Below are 17,312 nucleotides of genomic sequence, written 5' to 3' on the forward strand. Positions count from 1 at the left end.
ACTGCCGAACGGTTAGGGATAGAATCATCTTCCTTCAGACCCAGTACCATGAGCGTTAGAGCCTTCGATAACTCTCGAAGACAGGTTGAGGCAGAAATCGACATTGAATTGCAAATCGGACCAGACCTAACCCTTTTCACGTTTCAAGTCATTGACATTCCTGCCTCATTTAACCTTCTGTTGGGACGGTCATGGCTCCATGCTGTCGAAGCCATCCCATCTACCCTCCATCAAAGGGTTAAATTCCCTTCAGGAAATTGAATCATTTCAGTATTGGCTGAGCCAGAAACCATCTTACCAGTGATGATCAAATCCCAGAAATGGACATCCCAGTGATTGACGTTCAGCATGCAGAGGGTGACATATCATATCACAGCTTCGAATTCAAAAATGTGAATGCAATCGCCAATCCATGACCTCTCGCTACTGAATATGTCATTCCCCCTACTGAGCGATTAATCCTGAACTATCGTACCGAGTTCCATGAAAAAGGTATGGTGGTAAAGCCAGCACGTGATAACGTGCAGAGACGGGGACTGGGATATCAGCCAACATCAGAAGATCAAGATGAAAGGCCCAAAAAGGGTCAACCGTTTAGGTGCACACCCATCAAATTCATCAAGGCTGAGACAGTTTGTGGAAATACGATGATTTCCCCTGAAGACCACCTCCAACAACTCAAACTCTCGGAACATTCTAACCAGGAGTCTGTCTGGCCACCGATAAGGTGGGATAGAATCCTCAAGGCATCAAAAGCATATCCGACGCCAAGGGCAGAACCCCCAGACCTACGACATGAGGCTAGGGGCAAGAAAAAGGATCCACCCATAAAGGACCCAGAACTAAGAGTGTCCCTTATAAAAGATACAGTCAAGAACGGAGAGATACCCACTTCCACCCACAGTCAGGAGGATATATCCCCTTCACCCGCTCAACAGCACAAGGGGCAGAAACAGCCCATCCATTGGATCGATAAAGGGAAGTGGCCTGCCCTTGACTGGACAAACGTCAAGGTCCCATCGCAAGATGAATCTGAAGAGCCGGAAGAGCTCTAACTTCTGGGTGAAGAAATTGAATCGAATTCCGACTCTGAGTCCAGCCCAACAGACATCATGGTCATCAGGACTGGTGATCCACAGGAACAAACAAGTCAGAACAGAAGGATCGAAAGAGGGAAAAAATCAGGATGGTCTGTCATCCCCCTAACGATTGAATCAGCCAATGAACCATCCATGGGTGCTGGCCTTAAAAAAAAAGCTAATGTAAATAGCGATTGGTACCCTGAATTAGGACAGGGACAATCATGGTTCGTAACACCGTCTTGCTCGGGATCCCTTAGCAACACAAAAAAATCAGAAAATTTTCAAAACATAAAAACATTACATATTCCAAAAAATACAAAAAAAATCAATATTCCTCAAAATCACAAAACATCAGAAAATTCTCAAAATTCAAAAACAATAGAAAATTTTTCAATAATCACCGTGCCAAACACTTCACACAATGTCAGAGTTCAAGGTCGACTCATACGATTTCGATCTAGAGTTAGACTTCGAACTCATGGGTTTGGATGAAGCCCTGGACGAGGGAAATGATGATGCCGCTCACGAATTTGAGGATTCTCTCAAAAAATTCAAAACAAAGGCCAACGTTGTAGCAGACGACTTTCAAATTGTGAACTTAGGGTCAGCGGAGCTCCCCAAAGAGGTGCGCATCGGAAGATCACTGTCCCCGGAATATAAGTAGAGGATGATGGAGTTTCTGAAACCAAGGTTGTCCAACTTTGCTTTCTCTTATGAGGACATATGTAACGTCTCGAAAAAATTCATACAAAAACCCAAGTACCACCTCAGGCAGAAATCACCCAGGACCAAATCCTTTAGAAGTTAGGTTAATATTAGCAAGTGTTAAACTAGAGTGCTTATGAAATTAGTACTAATCACTTTAAATATGATCTGCAAGACCCAAACTGTGCAGTATCATTGACGCTACATTACCCTGAAATCTAGAATCCGTCCTTAAACCCAGTTGCTCTCGGGAGCATCTTGAAACTTCGTATCGGACCTGGATCGCACGTCGAAAGTCCGATAACCGCAAAACTATCCAGTTATGACCACATGACTAGACTTGACAACCTCTCAGAAATCAATTCTTAATTATGTCTAGAAATGCACAACTTGAGCCCGGAGCGAAGAGTGTGAGAAACGTGAAAATATTTAGAAATAAAAATCTGAATTTAAGTAATCTGAGTCGCGTCGCTTGCGGGCCAAATATAAGGATTCAGACCATCAGAATCTGACCCAAATACACCCTCAGATCAGGAGAAATGTCTCACACATGTCGGTGTACTTGTGACCCTGATCGAGTGCCCATAACCGTTGAACTGAAATTGGTCTATCACGGCTGATCTGTAAACCCGATCGGAACGAAAACTCAACCTGACCTAGATCCATGGTCAAGGAGCTTAAGTCCGATCGCACGTAGAAAAGGGGCCACCAGAAGTGCTCCGTTGGACCGGAACAGTCCGTATTTGGATATAACCTAAGTATACCTTGGCCCTAGGGCCATTCCCATCAAACCTGGGCCTATATAAGGACCTTAAACACTCTCTCCCATATTCCATACAAATTTGAGAAACCCTAGGAGAGAGAGAAGAGAAAAGAGGAGGGAAAAGAGAGAAAGTGAGAGTGAGAGTTGGAGATTCTTCGTGGGATTCAATCCCGCTACTCCACGCACTCAACCACCATTCCTGTATCACTATATAGGCAATTTCGATTCCGTTCCTAGGTGAGAAAACCTAACCCTAATCTGTTTTAGGGTTTCAGATAGTGTAAGTTATGAAATAGCTAACCTAATTCATGCTATAGGTTGCCAATCCGTTGTTGACAAAGGCTAACTGTCTAAAACGAATCCGTTACGCGTTTACCGGCGTAAGGTGCGGACTATAAACATATATGTTATGATTTTCAAGGCTTTCAATGTCAGTTAATGGTTTATTACTGATGTGGGTGCTATTTCACATGCCAAATGCGATGTTTGTTTCACGTTTCTGATATATATGAACTATATTGAGTTTAGTGTATTCGATGTATATGTAGAAAGTATCGTATACGTATGAAATTTGAACGTGTGTTTACCATGATTAATTGTCGTGTGTTTATGCTAGTTGTATGTGTAACAACTCCTTGGTGAAAGGATTTGCCCTAATACGTGTTATAACCAACATACATCATGTAGGTTGGGATATGTAGTTTAAATGTTTGTAGAAATGTTTGAATGATTAGGCATGTATAAATTGTACTTTATATGGGCGTTGAGAAGAGATTCTCAACTACCTTAACGATGTGTATTATTTACTCCATGTAACTTACATCCTTGTCTGTTTTACTTAGGAACTACATATGTGTGAATTCATGTTTAAGTTGAAATCCATCAAATGCTCATATACTAGTATGATTGGAATTGTTGATCCATTACTATTCTGATTAGCTTGTATGATTATCTGTTATAATTGAATGTGTTTAGGACTATGAAATAGTCCAGGCAATCGGTAACGGGCATTGATTTGGTGGCTGAGGTTGTCTCGCCACATAGGACGCGATTGATGAATCCGAGCCGTACTTGGGATGTTGGCAGTGGTTAGGCCACACGGAGTGCTTACGCACTTCATGTCGATCAACTCAACATGCGCTCGTACTAGTTGAGCTCGTCAAGTAACCCGATTGACCCGATGTATGTTCACCATGTATGGACGCTACTGCTTGAATCTAAGGTACCAAACTCACCAGTGAAAATCCTCTTAAACCTTGGTACCTCGATTCGCTAAGATTCATGAGCCAGACATGGTGGTATGGGACACCGTGGTCGAGCTGTCGGCCTATGCTAGGGTGACGAGCCTCCCTGTAGTGACCAGTGAGCAACCTAGACTCGTGAGCCGAATACGGTAGTATGGGACACTGTATTCGAGCTGTCAGCCTACACTGATAAGGTGACGAGCCCTTTGTAGTGACCTCGAGCGTACGCTAAGACTGCGTAGAGGCGACGAGCCCTTACGTAGCAACAGGAGTACACTAGGCCTGTATTAATAAGGTGATGAGCCCTTTGCAGCGACCTAGAACCGTAACATCGTATGAGATTTACTAGGATTGACGACCCTATATTGGATCACCGTTTGGAAATTGATATAAGGGAGGTACCTTAGCTTCCCAATCTTGCTATATGAAAAGGACTAATAAGAACTTGATAATCATGTTCATGTACTGCATGTGCCGTTTGGCGTTGGGCAGAGCACTGAGGAAGTGACTGACACGCGCGACCGTTAGATGAAGATCGCAGAGGGAGTGCAGGCGAGGGCATGCATCATTTATACATACCATTCTTGCATTAATCACAATACTTAGGAATGTTTGATTGTATTGCTTTATCATTACTGCTTGACTGAATTGATAACATATTAACCTTTGCTTTATTGTTCCACTGAGTTGATCACTCACTCGCACGTTACGGGACGGTGTTGTGCACACTAACCAGACTCTGTCTTAGATGCAGATGGAGACCTGACTGATGAGACCGAGGCAGACTTTGTCGACGATGAGGATGCCTTCTCATATATGCAGTTTTCAGGCGGGTTCGTATAGATCGTTTTGATCGGCGGGGTTCCAGGGTTACACTTGTAGAGGACTCACATTTTTGACATTTTGTAATTTGAAACGGTACATGTAATTATTGACCTGGCAATGCATACATACTTTGGGGACCTATACTGAGTTATAATGCTATATATATTTGAGTAAGTCTTTTGCTTGCGTATTACAATTGTCCCTGGATTATGTATTGCTGATTTGGCTTAATCTTATTTATGTTTTATGCACTAATACAGACAACATTTAATCATCATTAAATATGTTGCATAAGTGATGCGCTGGAACTCGGGAGTTGGACTTCTACTTGACCTCCGATTTTCAGGGCGTTACAACATGCCAGGCGTCAATGAGGACTTAGTGGTACACCATCTACCAACAAAGCTAGACATGAAGCCTATCAAGCAGAAGTTACAAAGAATGAAGCCAGAATTTGCTCTGAAGGTCCGTGATGAAGTCATCAAACAATACAATGCGGGATTCCTGGTAGTCTCCAACTACTAGGAATGGCTCGCAAATATTGTACTAGTTCCAAAAAAGGACGACAAAGTTAGAATATGTATCGACTTTAGGGACCTCAACAGAGCAAGTCCTAAAGACGATTTCCCTCTGCCTCATATCGATACACTAGTGGATAATACTGTAGGACACAAGATCTTCTCCTTCATGGATGGTTTCTCGGGCTACAATCAGATCAAGATGGTTGTCGAAGATCGAGAAAAGACCTCCTTCATCACACCATGGGGAACCTTCTGCTATCGGGTCATGCCCTTCAGATTGAAGAATGCCGGAGCTACATATCAGCGAGCCATGACCGCCTTGTTCCACGACATGATAAACAAGGAAATAGAGGTACATGTAAACAATATGATCATCAAATCTCGCACAATTAAAGGACATTTTGAACATCTCAAGAAGCTCTTCGACAGGCTAGAAAAGTTCAAGCTCCGCCTCAACCAGCAAAAATGTGTTTTCGGTGCAACCGGAGGCAAGCTATTATTAGGCTTCATCGTCAGCAAAGATGGTATCCAGGTGGACAAGACCAAAACTAAGGCAATCATCGAAATGCCGCCAGCCAAGACTAAAAAGGAAATTTGGGGCTTTCTCGGGCGAATCCAGTATATCAGCCGATTCATCGCATAGCTCACTTCGGTCTGTGAGCCCATATTCAAGCTACTATGGAAAAACTCTCCAAAGGAATGGAATGACGATTGTTAGGCGGTCTTCGACAGGATCAAAAAATACCTGCTAAATCCTCTAGTGCTCATGCCACCTACCCCAGGTAGGCCACTCCTGCTATATATCTCCGTCGCAGCAGAAGCAATTGATGCGTCCTCGGCTAGCACGACGACACAGGAAGAAAGGAGCAAGCGATCTACTATATAAACAGACAGTTCACAAGTTATGAAGTCAAGTACTCCAATTTAGAGAAGACGTGTCTCACCCTAGTTTAGGCAACACAACGTTTACGACAGTACATGATTGCTCACCTAATCCTTCTGCTCACTCGCATGGACCCATTGAAATACTTATTCGAGAAACCAGCACTAACAGGCAGAATTGCAAAATGGCAACTACTACTTTCAAAGTTCGACATCACATATGTCACTCAGAAAGCAATTAAAGGACAAGCATTGGCCGACCATTTAGCAGCACACTCTTTGCCTGATTACCAACCGCTGAAGACCTTCTTCCCTGATGAGGACATCCTCCTAATCGAGGAGGAAGCAGAAAGAAAGGCAGGAGAGTGGACACTCTTCTTCAACGAGGCTACAAATTCAAAAGGAAGTGGAGTAGGCGCCATACTCTACTCTCTCGAAGATGTCCCTATTCCCATATCCAGGCGATTGGCATTCCAATGCACTAACAATGTAGCAGAATATGAAACATGTATTGCTGGTCTAAGAGAAGCCATAATCCTCAACGTAAAGAAGTTACAAGTCCTCGGGGACTCGTAACTCATCATCAATTAGACAAATGGCGACTAGAAGACCAAAGATGAAAAGCTAATCCCGTATTATGTCTATCTGGAAAATCTAATCGAGGAATTCGAAGAGGTCACATTCTCTTACATGCCCCGAGTTAGGAACCAGTTTGTAGATGCTCTGGCTACTCTCGCATGCTGGAGATCTTGAAAGGAGTTGCTGAATGGGAGCTCACCGTCGAACTCCAGGAGGAACCCGCATTCTGCTTACAGATCAACGAGGTCGAACCTCTCGCAAAGGATCAGCCGTGGTACACCGGCATCAAGGCATATCTCGATCATCAGAAGTACCTAGAAGGAGCAACATCAGTGGACTGTCACACTATCTAACGGTTATCAGCATAGTTCGTGATCACCGGGAGCATTCTCTACAAGCGATCCTTCAACTAAGTCCTTCTCCGCTGTGTGGACGAGACGGAAGCGGCACAAATCATGTCAAAAATCCACAAAGGACTATGCGGCCCACACATGAATAGACATATGATGGCAAAGAAGATCTTACGACTCGGCTACTATTGGCTTACGATGGAGACAGATTGTTGCAAACACGTCAGGAAATGCTTCTAGTGCCAGGAGCATGCAAGCCAGATCCATGTGCCTGTTTACGAACTCTACAACCTGACGGCACCGTGGCCTTTTTCTGTGTGGGGGTTGGACATCATTGGTAAGATCAGCCCCAAAGCTTCAAACAGGCACGAATACATCCTAGTGGCAGTGGATTACTTCACCAAGTGGATAGAGGCAACATCATACACCACCATCGCAGCATCTCATGTGGTCAAGTTTATGAAAAACAACATCATTAGCCGTCATGGGCTCCCTCATGCCATAATCACAGACAACGGAACTCCGTTCATCAATAAAAGGATGATCGATTTCCTCAACAAATTCAAAATCCAACATTATAGGTCAAGTCCCTATCGTCCTCAAATGAATGGTGGGGTCGAAGCTGCAAACAAGATTATCATCCATATATTGGAGAAAATGGTGAAGACATGTCGGGACTGGTCGGAGATGCTTCCTTACGCACTCTGGGCTTATCGGATGTCTGTACGGTCTGCTACAGGGGCCACTCCATATGAGCTCACATACGGAATGGAAGCAGTGCTACCAATCGAAATTGAAATCTATCACTTCGGATATTACTGGAAAGCCAAGTCGAGGAAGGCGAGTGGCAACAAGCAAGATATGATCAACTGCATCTGGCAGATGAAAAGCGCATGCGGGCGCTAAGCCATTCCCAATGTTATTAAAGAATGATTGCTCGGGCCTACAACAAGAGGGTCCGAAAGAGAAGTTTCAAGGTCGGTGACATGGTCATGAAGCGTATCCTACCACCACACCTACCAGATCCCAGAGAAAAGTTCAAACCTTCGTGGGATGGGCCGTTGATCATTCGAGACATACTCTCAGGAGGCGCTCTTCGGCTCACCAACCTGAAAGGAGAAAATCTTCCTGAGTCCATCAATGTTGATAACATGAAAATCTATCACGGGTAACCATACCTAACCTTGTCAATGATTACAATCACAAAGCTATATTCATTACTTTCCTACCAGAAACAAAAAATATCCACCCCCCTCTCCCATCAGAAATACCCGTCGTTTCTCCCAAAAAAAAAGGAGAAAGAAGAAACAAAAGCACAAAAGAAAGAGAGAAAACAAAAACAAAAAAAGAAGAAGAAAAAAGACAGGCAATCTCAAAAGGAAGATCAAAAAGGGAGAAAATAAGACCATCCCACATCCCCAACTGCCCCTATAACATAAAACAACTTACGATTGTAATCAAAAGACAAGGACAGGAAGGTAACCAGTTGGCCGGCTATGAAGGAAGTCTTCCCGTCGCTCCTGGCACTCCAAAAAGAAAAGAAAAGAAAAGAAAAGAGAAAGTGTGCCTAAGCAAAACAGGCGAGGTGAAAACCCAAAAGGGCGCCTTGAGTAAAAACAGTAGGTATGCAGCGGACTTGGTGAAAACCTGAAAGGGCACCAAGAGTAAAAATAGCACAGCTGCTAAGGGGCAGGCAAGAGCAAAAACTAGGGACATGGTGAAAATTTGATAGGACGCCATGGGCAAAAATGACGAGAAAGCCGGACGTGGTGAAAACCTGAAAAGGCGCTACGGGCAAAAATGGCTAAAAAAAATAAAATAAATAATAATATAAAATAATAATAATAATAATAATAATAATAATAAAGTACAGGTACAAAAAAGCCGAGGCAGCAAGCACCACAACAAGATATAATGAAAGATAGACTTCAAATCAGTACTCTATCAAACTCTGCTCAAATCCAGGGGATGCGATCCTGGACACCCTCTCAGGGGACCAAGACCCTAAGAACACAGTCTACACTACTGCGCACAACGTAGGCTGAGCCCAAGATTCTGATCTCAATCATCCAAAACACAAATCCAAACACAAGCGAACATTGGCAAATTTGGCACAAACTGTGAGGCCCGTATCCTAGCTCGTACCGTTTCGTTGGCTTCCGCTGTCCTTCCGGTCGAATTCCGGCAACCTTCGCACAGTATCCAATGATTGCGTACAATCCTAAGCGGATTCCTGCATACCGAAGTTGGATCAAACCGAAACCTGTATCATAGCGACCGCATCGTCGCCGCGATTCCAACGCCGCGACTCGTGCACCAAACCGATGCCCAGGCCAGGAGATGTGAGCCAACGTTCATTCCGAAGAAACGCCGCGCATTGTGAATTTTGAGAAAATCTCTACAACATGTCACATCCATCAAGTCAAGTACATCACCCATACCCCATGCCACCTCACCCTATCTTAAGTACCAATGACCACTCCCTCTTTTCCCATAAGTCAAACTCTCTCTCCCTACCCATCATTCTTTTACCAAAATTCAAATAAGCCCATACCATCCATATCCTTTTCTTACAACACCCATTCCACCCACCCATTTTTCATCCCATCACTCTCTCTCTCTCTCCATCTCATTCCATTTCAAGCTTCCATGAGAGGAAATCTCTAAGGAGAGAAGAATGCAAGAGGGGACCCATTTTCCTAAACCCTCATCCAACCATCTAACCCTTCAAAATTCATCTCACTCCCATAAAAAAGGAGCTTAAGAGCCAAGAAGTCTAAGGAGCCAAAGAAGGAGGCCATACGTGGGTGATTCACCATTGATTTTTTTTTATTTAATGGCCCACTTGTGGTGGAACCCACTTTGATGTATGTGTTAGGGGCCCATAGTGGCGGGGCCCCTCCATCTCATCTCTCTTTCCCTCTCTTCTTCATCTTTTTCTTGTGGTGATGATGAAACCATGTGACCCATCTGAATGGACCCCACCATGAAGTATGAATCCTATCTATACCGTTCATGCGTTGGACCCACCTCGATGGATTGTCCATCGGACGGGATTGCTGCCCGTTCGTCTGGACAGGCCGAATGAAGAAATACACAAGTATTAGCTTGATGGTGGGCCACGCTGCCGTGGACCCCACTCTGACCTGATGTACATGATAGTAAATCCAAGACATCTAGACCAGTGGGCTAAAGCCACTGGACGTGTGCAGTCCAGATCGTCCAATAAGGCCTGGACGTTGGAGTGTGAATGCATGTAGTTTTTTTTGTTGTTACACATATAATATATATATATATATATATATATATATATATATATATATATATATTTACTATATATACATGTATGCATGATATGGTGGGCCCCACTGGGACCCACTTGATGAGAAATGGATTGACTGGTGCGTCTCACTCCAGCTTATAGCTGCTCTATTGCAGTGGCGAGTTCGGTGGACCCACACATGATATATGTGATTCATCCATGCTGCCTTTCAACACCGTCCATTGCTGGACGGTGTCTTGTGGGGCCACCGTGACGCATAGGTTTAATCCACACCGTCCATTAACGATGGGACCCACCCCTGATACGTTTGTACCTGACCGTCCATCAAAGGACGTGCTGATAGGTGTCCAGCAGTTGTGGGGACCACCCAGATATGCGTGTTATATCCCATTGTCCTTTGGACAAAGGGGATTACCTGCCTACACAGCTGCTACGTCTAGACATCAGTGAGTGAGTTCTGTGGATCTGATTACGGAGTATGTGTCCAACCGTTCACCTGCTACGTGGGACCCACCTTGCTATATTTGCTATCCACGGCGACCAGATCATCCAGACCGTCCGTTAGACGGACATCCAACCTCCTGGACGATGGACGTTGGGCTCCCTTTTCAAATATAATATAATATTATGTTTTTATGAATATGTGTGTATATATATATATATATATTATACTAATATAAATGATATTATATGGTGGGCCCTACGTGTAACCCACCGTGGTACATGTGCTTTACCCTGCTGCAACAGCAGCCGTGGGACCCAACTTGTGGCGTGTATAGTATATCCACTCCGTGCATCTGACCAGATGGCGTGGACCCCACTACAATACACGTGCTTCACGTCTAGCACATCCCAGCCGTTCGTCCATTGGTGGAAACCACCCTGATGTGAGTGTTTTATCTGCACCACCCATCTGATGAATATTAGGACCGTCCATTATGTGGGACCCACCTGATCTACCATCCACACACCAGTTGTATGGCTGTGTATCACATCATCAAGTCTATGTGAGGCCCACATATGAGGCATGTGTTGTATCCTCAACGTCCATCCGTTTGGGGACGTGGACCCCAACCTTGATGTATTTATTCTATATCCACTCTATCCATCTGTCCCGGGGTGGTGTGGGGCCCACGTTGATGTAAATATTGTATGTCCATGCCACCCATCAGTCGGGCCACAATATGATGTATGTGTTTTATCTATAACGTTTATAGGACGGTGGGCCCTACCGTGGTGTATGTATTTTATCAACATCGTCCAGTTGGGACGGGACCCACCTGAGGTATGTTTTGTGTGCACGCCGTTCTTAGGATGTGGTCCACCGTGATATATGTTTTATCCTTGCCATCCATCAATTCTTAGGCCCACCCGAAGCATGTGTTTTATCAAGTTCAATTGCTGGTTGATTGAGGCTTATTGTGAATGTATGAGGCCTATCGTGAGGTGTGTGTTGTATACACACTATCCCATCTTGCAGGCCCACCATGTTGTATATGGTCCATATTCATGTTGTCCATTTATTCTGAACCGTATGGGCTGTCCCATCAAGCCCATTGTGACGCATATGAGGCCATTGGCGTGGCCTGTTGATACGACCCACTAGATGTATATGAGGCCCGTTGGTGCGGCCCATTTGAGGTATTTGGGGCCCATTTGGTGAGGCCCGATGTGATGTGCTTGGGGCCCATTTGATAAGGCCCGATGTGACATATGAGGCCCTTGAATAAGGCCCGATATGATGTATTGTGGTCCATTCGATAAGGCCCAAAATGATGTACATGAGACCATTGTGTGAGGCCCATGGTGATGTATGTGAGACTCTTGTGCAGGGCCCATTGTGATGCCTATGAGACCCTCGTGTGAGGCCCATTGTGAAGTATGACCCGTTGCATTGTATATATGAGGCTCAATTAGGATATGTGATTCCACCAAAATGAGTGTGGAATGTTTATAAAGCTCATCCATTTTCTTAGAAACTATGGACCTCATTATAGGATAAGATCCAAGTGGGCCATACCCTGGGGCAATAGTGGTTAAATGTCCACCTTGTTGGGCAATGATGGTTGAAAGTCCTCATGTGACCTTCCCTTAGGCCTTTGGTTAGTCCGATTGTATAGGTCAATTCCGATTGTATAGGCCGATTCTGATTTGTCGTGGCCGATTACCGATTATCGATCGAGGCCAATTACCGATTCTGATTTGTCATGGCCAATTGCCGATTATCAATCGAGGTCGATTATCGATTCTGATTTGTCGTGGCCGTTTGCCGATTACCGATCGAGGTCAATAACCGATTCTGATTTGTTATGGTCATTTGCGATTATCGATTGAGATCGATTAGCGATTCTGGTTTATCGTGGCCGTTTGTCGACTATTGCTCGAGGCCAATTACCGATTATGATGTGTCGTGACCGATTGCCGATTCCGATTGTCGGGGACCAATGTGATGTATATGCGACCCGACGTGATGTGTGTTCAGCCCATGTCTGAGGCCCAATGCGATATATATGAGGTCTATATGAAGAGCCCATTGCGATGCATTTGAGGGTCAGGCGATGGTGCCCATTATGATGTATGTTAGGCCCATGAGAAAGGCCCATTGTGATGTATTCACGGCCCATGATGCATGGCCCATTCGATGTATTCGAGACCCATGTGTAGGGCCCACATGTCATATATTTGAGGCCCATGAGCAGGGCCCACCTGTTATGTATATGTGTCCCTTGAGTAAGGCCAACTGTGTTGTATATCAAGCCTTTGTGTGAAGCCGTGGGCCCATTATATGTTTGGCTCTATGTGGGCCATTCCTTGGGGGCAATGTTGGTTAAATGTCCACATTGTCGAGGTCGATTGTCGGTGCCGGTTGTTGATACCAGTTATAAGTATGTGACAGCATAGCATCATGATACATGCCCATACGCATCATCTGCATGTTTGTTATGAGATGTAGTTGATCATTGCATATGTCATTGAGCATGTTGTTATGAGACTCCCTAATAGGCGGAGGTTATCTCACTTGAGCACGCTGTATGCACAGGATTAATGCATGACTGGATTGTATGATTCATGCATCTCGCATTATGATTACTGTACGCCCTAGCGACATCAGGGCCGTAGTCTCCACAGGCGTATCGTGGATGGCCAATGGGACACCGAAAATATTTGGTTCTAGCATATGGGCGCCATAGATATCCCTGGGTGAAAATCCCTAAACCTCCGAGGCCAGGAGATGCCCCAACATCGAGACCGAGTGGATACATGAGCGCCCGAGTGCCGAATACCAGGAGGCCGCGTCTCCCACTGTGTCATGGTCGGTTGGGAGGGGGTGTGGCCTTACCCGCCCGAGGGTAGGGGGCAATACTAGGCTGAGTTTGACCAGCTCGTGAATGGGTCCGCTATCGACGTGCCGGATAGGTATTGGCAGACTATTGGCCAGGCGGATAGTGAGGTTTCTTACGCTCACTTGGACTGTGCGGCTAGGAGAGCGGCAGTGCCATTTGGAGTGTACTAAACCCCGGTGATGATCCCAGAGATGACCTATACTAATATGTGGATTTAGTGAGCAGGAGTTGCATACTCATTCATGCATTCATTTATTCACTATCTACTCGGGTTGGTGGTATGCAACTAGTTGTTACGTGTGCCTTCGCAATGGCCAGGATTTCGGTTGGGGCGCGCGACTAACCTGAGATCAGGAGTTTACCACATTGAGTCTGACTATCTAAATTTAGGTATGGGACTGGTTTGGATAGAAGTCCCTTGTGATGGACCCCATAGCCTGCGATACTACGTACTACCATCCCGACTTCACACTCCAGCATGGTCATTTCATTCGCACCGCATATTGCATTACATCCGCGGCATACGACATCTTGGGTTACTGTGCTTTTGCATTCATATGGTCTAGATATGGCTGACGTATTTGTGAATATATATACCCCATTGCATTCTCGACATTTGATATTTGGCTCTTTATGACTCCTCGTTTGCGTAGCTATTATATATTGCGTATTCTGATATTGATTGGCTCATGGACTTGTTCGTATTTCCGCTTACTCTGTTATCATATGATATATGATCTTGTGAGTATTTTTGTTTACTCTGATAATTCCTGCTCTTGCCAGTATTTCAGCTTACTCAGATAATTCATGATCTTGCTAGTATCTTTGCTTATTCCGATATTGTACAATTTATGGATTACCAGTACTTCCAGTTTGTATGATAATGGCATTGTATTGAATACTTGGCACTTACCTTGTGCACATACTTACACCACCCTCTAAGCTTTCTATAAGCTTATGCACGATAGATGCGTGCAGGTGTTATTAGGTTGCAGCAGCATTGAGCTTGGAGCGTGCAGTTGTATTCTGGAGTTTTGATTTCGATATATGTATTTTTCCCTTTCAACATTGTACTCAAATGATTATATTAGTGGATATATGATGATGATGTTGCCTTTGTGAATTGGGTAATCTTGTGGTTATGCTTATTATGAGTTAAATGTACAAAAAAATCTTTCTTGTAGGATCCCAAGATCGGATTCTGGCGTATGGACGCTAGGACCTGAGAATGGGGTACTACGGAGGCTGTCGGCACCGAATTCGGTGATCGGGATTCCTGCGAATCCGATTTCTGGGTTTGGGGCATGACACAAACAATCTTTTTTCAAGCACATTGCTTTTCTTTCCCTTTTCTGAAAAGAACAAAAACAAAACCCTTCATGAATACAAAATAAAGCAGTCGACCAAAAACAGGGATCACAGGTAATCTCCTTTCTCTCGTACATCGACAATCTCTGCTTAAGCCTCTCTATCTCCATACGCAGGTAAAAGGCCTCATCCCTCTCTAGGCGGTGTTCAGTAAACATGCTCTCATCATATCACCGTCCCATTGCCAGTCGACGAGCTATATCCTCGTATGCATGGAGAAGGATAGCAATCTCAGAAATCAGGTGACTATGTGTGGCCAGCAAGAAAGAAAGGCTTCGAATGAATCGTCAACACATGAAGAGGATGAAGCAGCATCGCCCACCATGTCCTGATCAGCAGCCTCGTCCGCCAAATGCTAGCCAGGGATCTGACGATAAAGTGACTGCTCTACCACCCATCGCTGATACTGTGCTGTCGCCAGGGGAGGAACCCAAGATTCAAGATCCAGAGCTGTCGCATCCAAGAAGACCTACCAGGAAATTTAGACTCGTCTATACAGAGCAGTCAAATCAGACGGAAGAGAGGCATGCCCAAATTCAGAAAAGTCAAAGTCCGAAATATCCTGCCAGAAGCCGAACTGCTGGAGGAAGCGCACACGATGGTAAGGGTAGTACCCCCGAAGTCCCAGTAACAGTAAAGGAGTGCGAGCGGCGCTACAAATCAGCGGTGAGCGACAGAGCTAGAGAGCCTCCCAACTGATCTCCCATCCTCGCAACTGAGAAAGCATATGGTGATATAGCGACTCAGTGGCCTCAGCACCTGAAGGAAGGCCATCAAGTAACAGGGATAGCACATCATCGCGACGAGAATCCGGCCATAAGAGCAGAGGAGTCATGAACAGGTGCTCCCACAACCATACCTGTAAGAAAGCACAAGTCAAGTTCAGATTGTAAGCAAATAACAATGCTAAGCGAGGTAAAGAAGAAGAATGGAGAATACCTGAAGGAATAAGCAATAGCCCTGAAGGATACGGGTGCATCTAAGTGAGCACTCGGTCAGTCCCAAAAAGAGCTTCGCCAGCACCATAGATATGATGCTCCTATGATGCAGGACGCGGCGGAATACATCCAACAAAACCGCCAATGATGACCGTCGCCACCCCGAGAAAAGCAGCTCGGCCAAAACACAAAATACCAATGCATTCAAGCACTAAAGTTGGCAATCTGATCCGGGACCTCCTCGAGAAGTAGAACAGTGATCATACAAGAGCTCAAGCGAAAGCTCACCAGCCCTACCCTCTGTAGTAGGAAGAGCAACAAGAAATCCAAACCAGGAGATCAGATCGGTGGCACGAACCAGATTAGATGAGGGAACATAAGGCTTCAGGGTGAGAGGGAGACCAGACCAGCGTGCAAATTCCTCCAATGACGAGCCCAGCTCCAGATCATTAAAAGAAAATAGGTTCAATGATGGAACCCAATCGTATAAAGCCGCACTCAACAATCACCAGTCTAGGTGAACTCGGTGAAAGTGGAGAACCTCTCTGAAGCCCAAGGAGCCCAACTCGAAGATCTCAGACTCGGTCAAGCTCATTATCCAAAGATGCAATCGCTCAGAACAGGTGCCACGTGGCTACAAACGACAAGTTCGGATAGGCACGCCCTCCATAATCTGGAACCCAGGATCCACAGGCGAATCATCGAAGATGGGCATCCCCTCATCCAGTAAGTCTATCTCATGATGGCAGAAGAAACCAGACTCACCCATCGCATCCCGCAGGGAATCTCAAAAAGCCACAACAGGTGGGCCCGAGCCACCAACGACCGCCACATCAGGAGCAGTCTGGAAGACAGAACCGGAGCCGCAATGCATAAAGCATCCCAGTAGCTGACTGGACTGGTACCCTGATCCCCGACAGTAGCTGCCTATCCCATCACTACCTCGAAGTACGCACTAAAAATCTGACCCAGGCCATCCGCAAAGAATCCATCAACTGTCAGATCCAAACCGTTCGGACTCCAAGGTGGGGCCCGCCACCCATCTGGACCTGATCCATCCCATCCACACCATCCACTGCTATCAACATATCATCCCCAACACCTGAAGGTGGCCCACCAAAATCCGAACCATCCACCATCTCTCCCACACCATCTCCATCATCTAATGGTCCACCCATGCCAATCACATCCAATGACCCACCAAACATGGGACCATCTAAACCATCAAGTCCATCCAACCTATCAAAGCCATCCAATTCATTCAAACCCACACCATGTTTACCATTAATGGAGGTAGGAACAATGCCATAAATAGCATTAACCTCCTCCAAAGAGCCCATCACTCCTCCACCAACCCCCATCAATCCATCCATAAATAAATCCCCTCCATCATTTATGGACCTACCAACCTCTCCACCATTCATGAAT

The 17,312-nt window shown here is 45.2% G+C and overlaps 1 protein-coding gene across 1 annotated transcript; it reads left to right on the top strand.

Moving 5' to 3' along the window:
* The first annotated feature begins 6,759 nt into the window (after positions 1-6,759).
* Positions 6,760-7,857, top strand: LOC131255105 (uncharacterized). The gene is made up of 2 exons (XM_058255798.1): positions 6,760-6,891; positions 7,192-7,857. Exons 1-2 carry the CDS (start codon positions 6,760-6,762, stop codon positions 7,855-7,857), a joined length of 798 nt encoding a protein of 265 aa, XP_058111781.1.
* The last annotated feature ends 9,455 nt before the right edge of the window (positions 7,858-17,312 follow it).

This window comes from Magnolia sinica, chromosome 9 (genome assembly GCF_029962835.1).
Source record: "Magnolia sinica isolate HGM2019 chromosome 9, MsV1, whole genome shotgun sequence".
Lineage (NCBI taxonomy): Eukaryota > Viridiplantae > Streptophyta > Magnoliopsida > Magnoliales > Magnoliaceae > Magnolia > Magnolia sinica.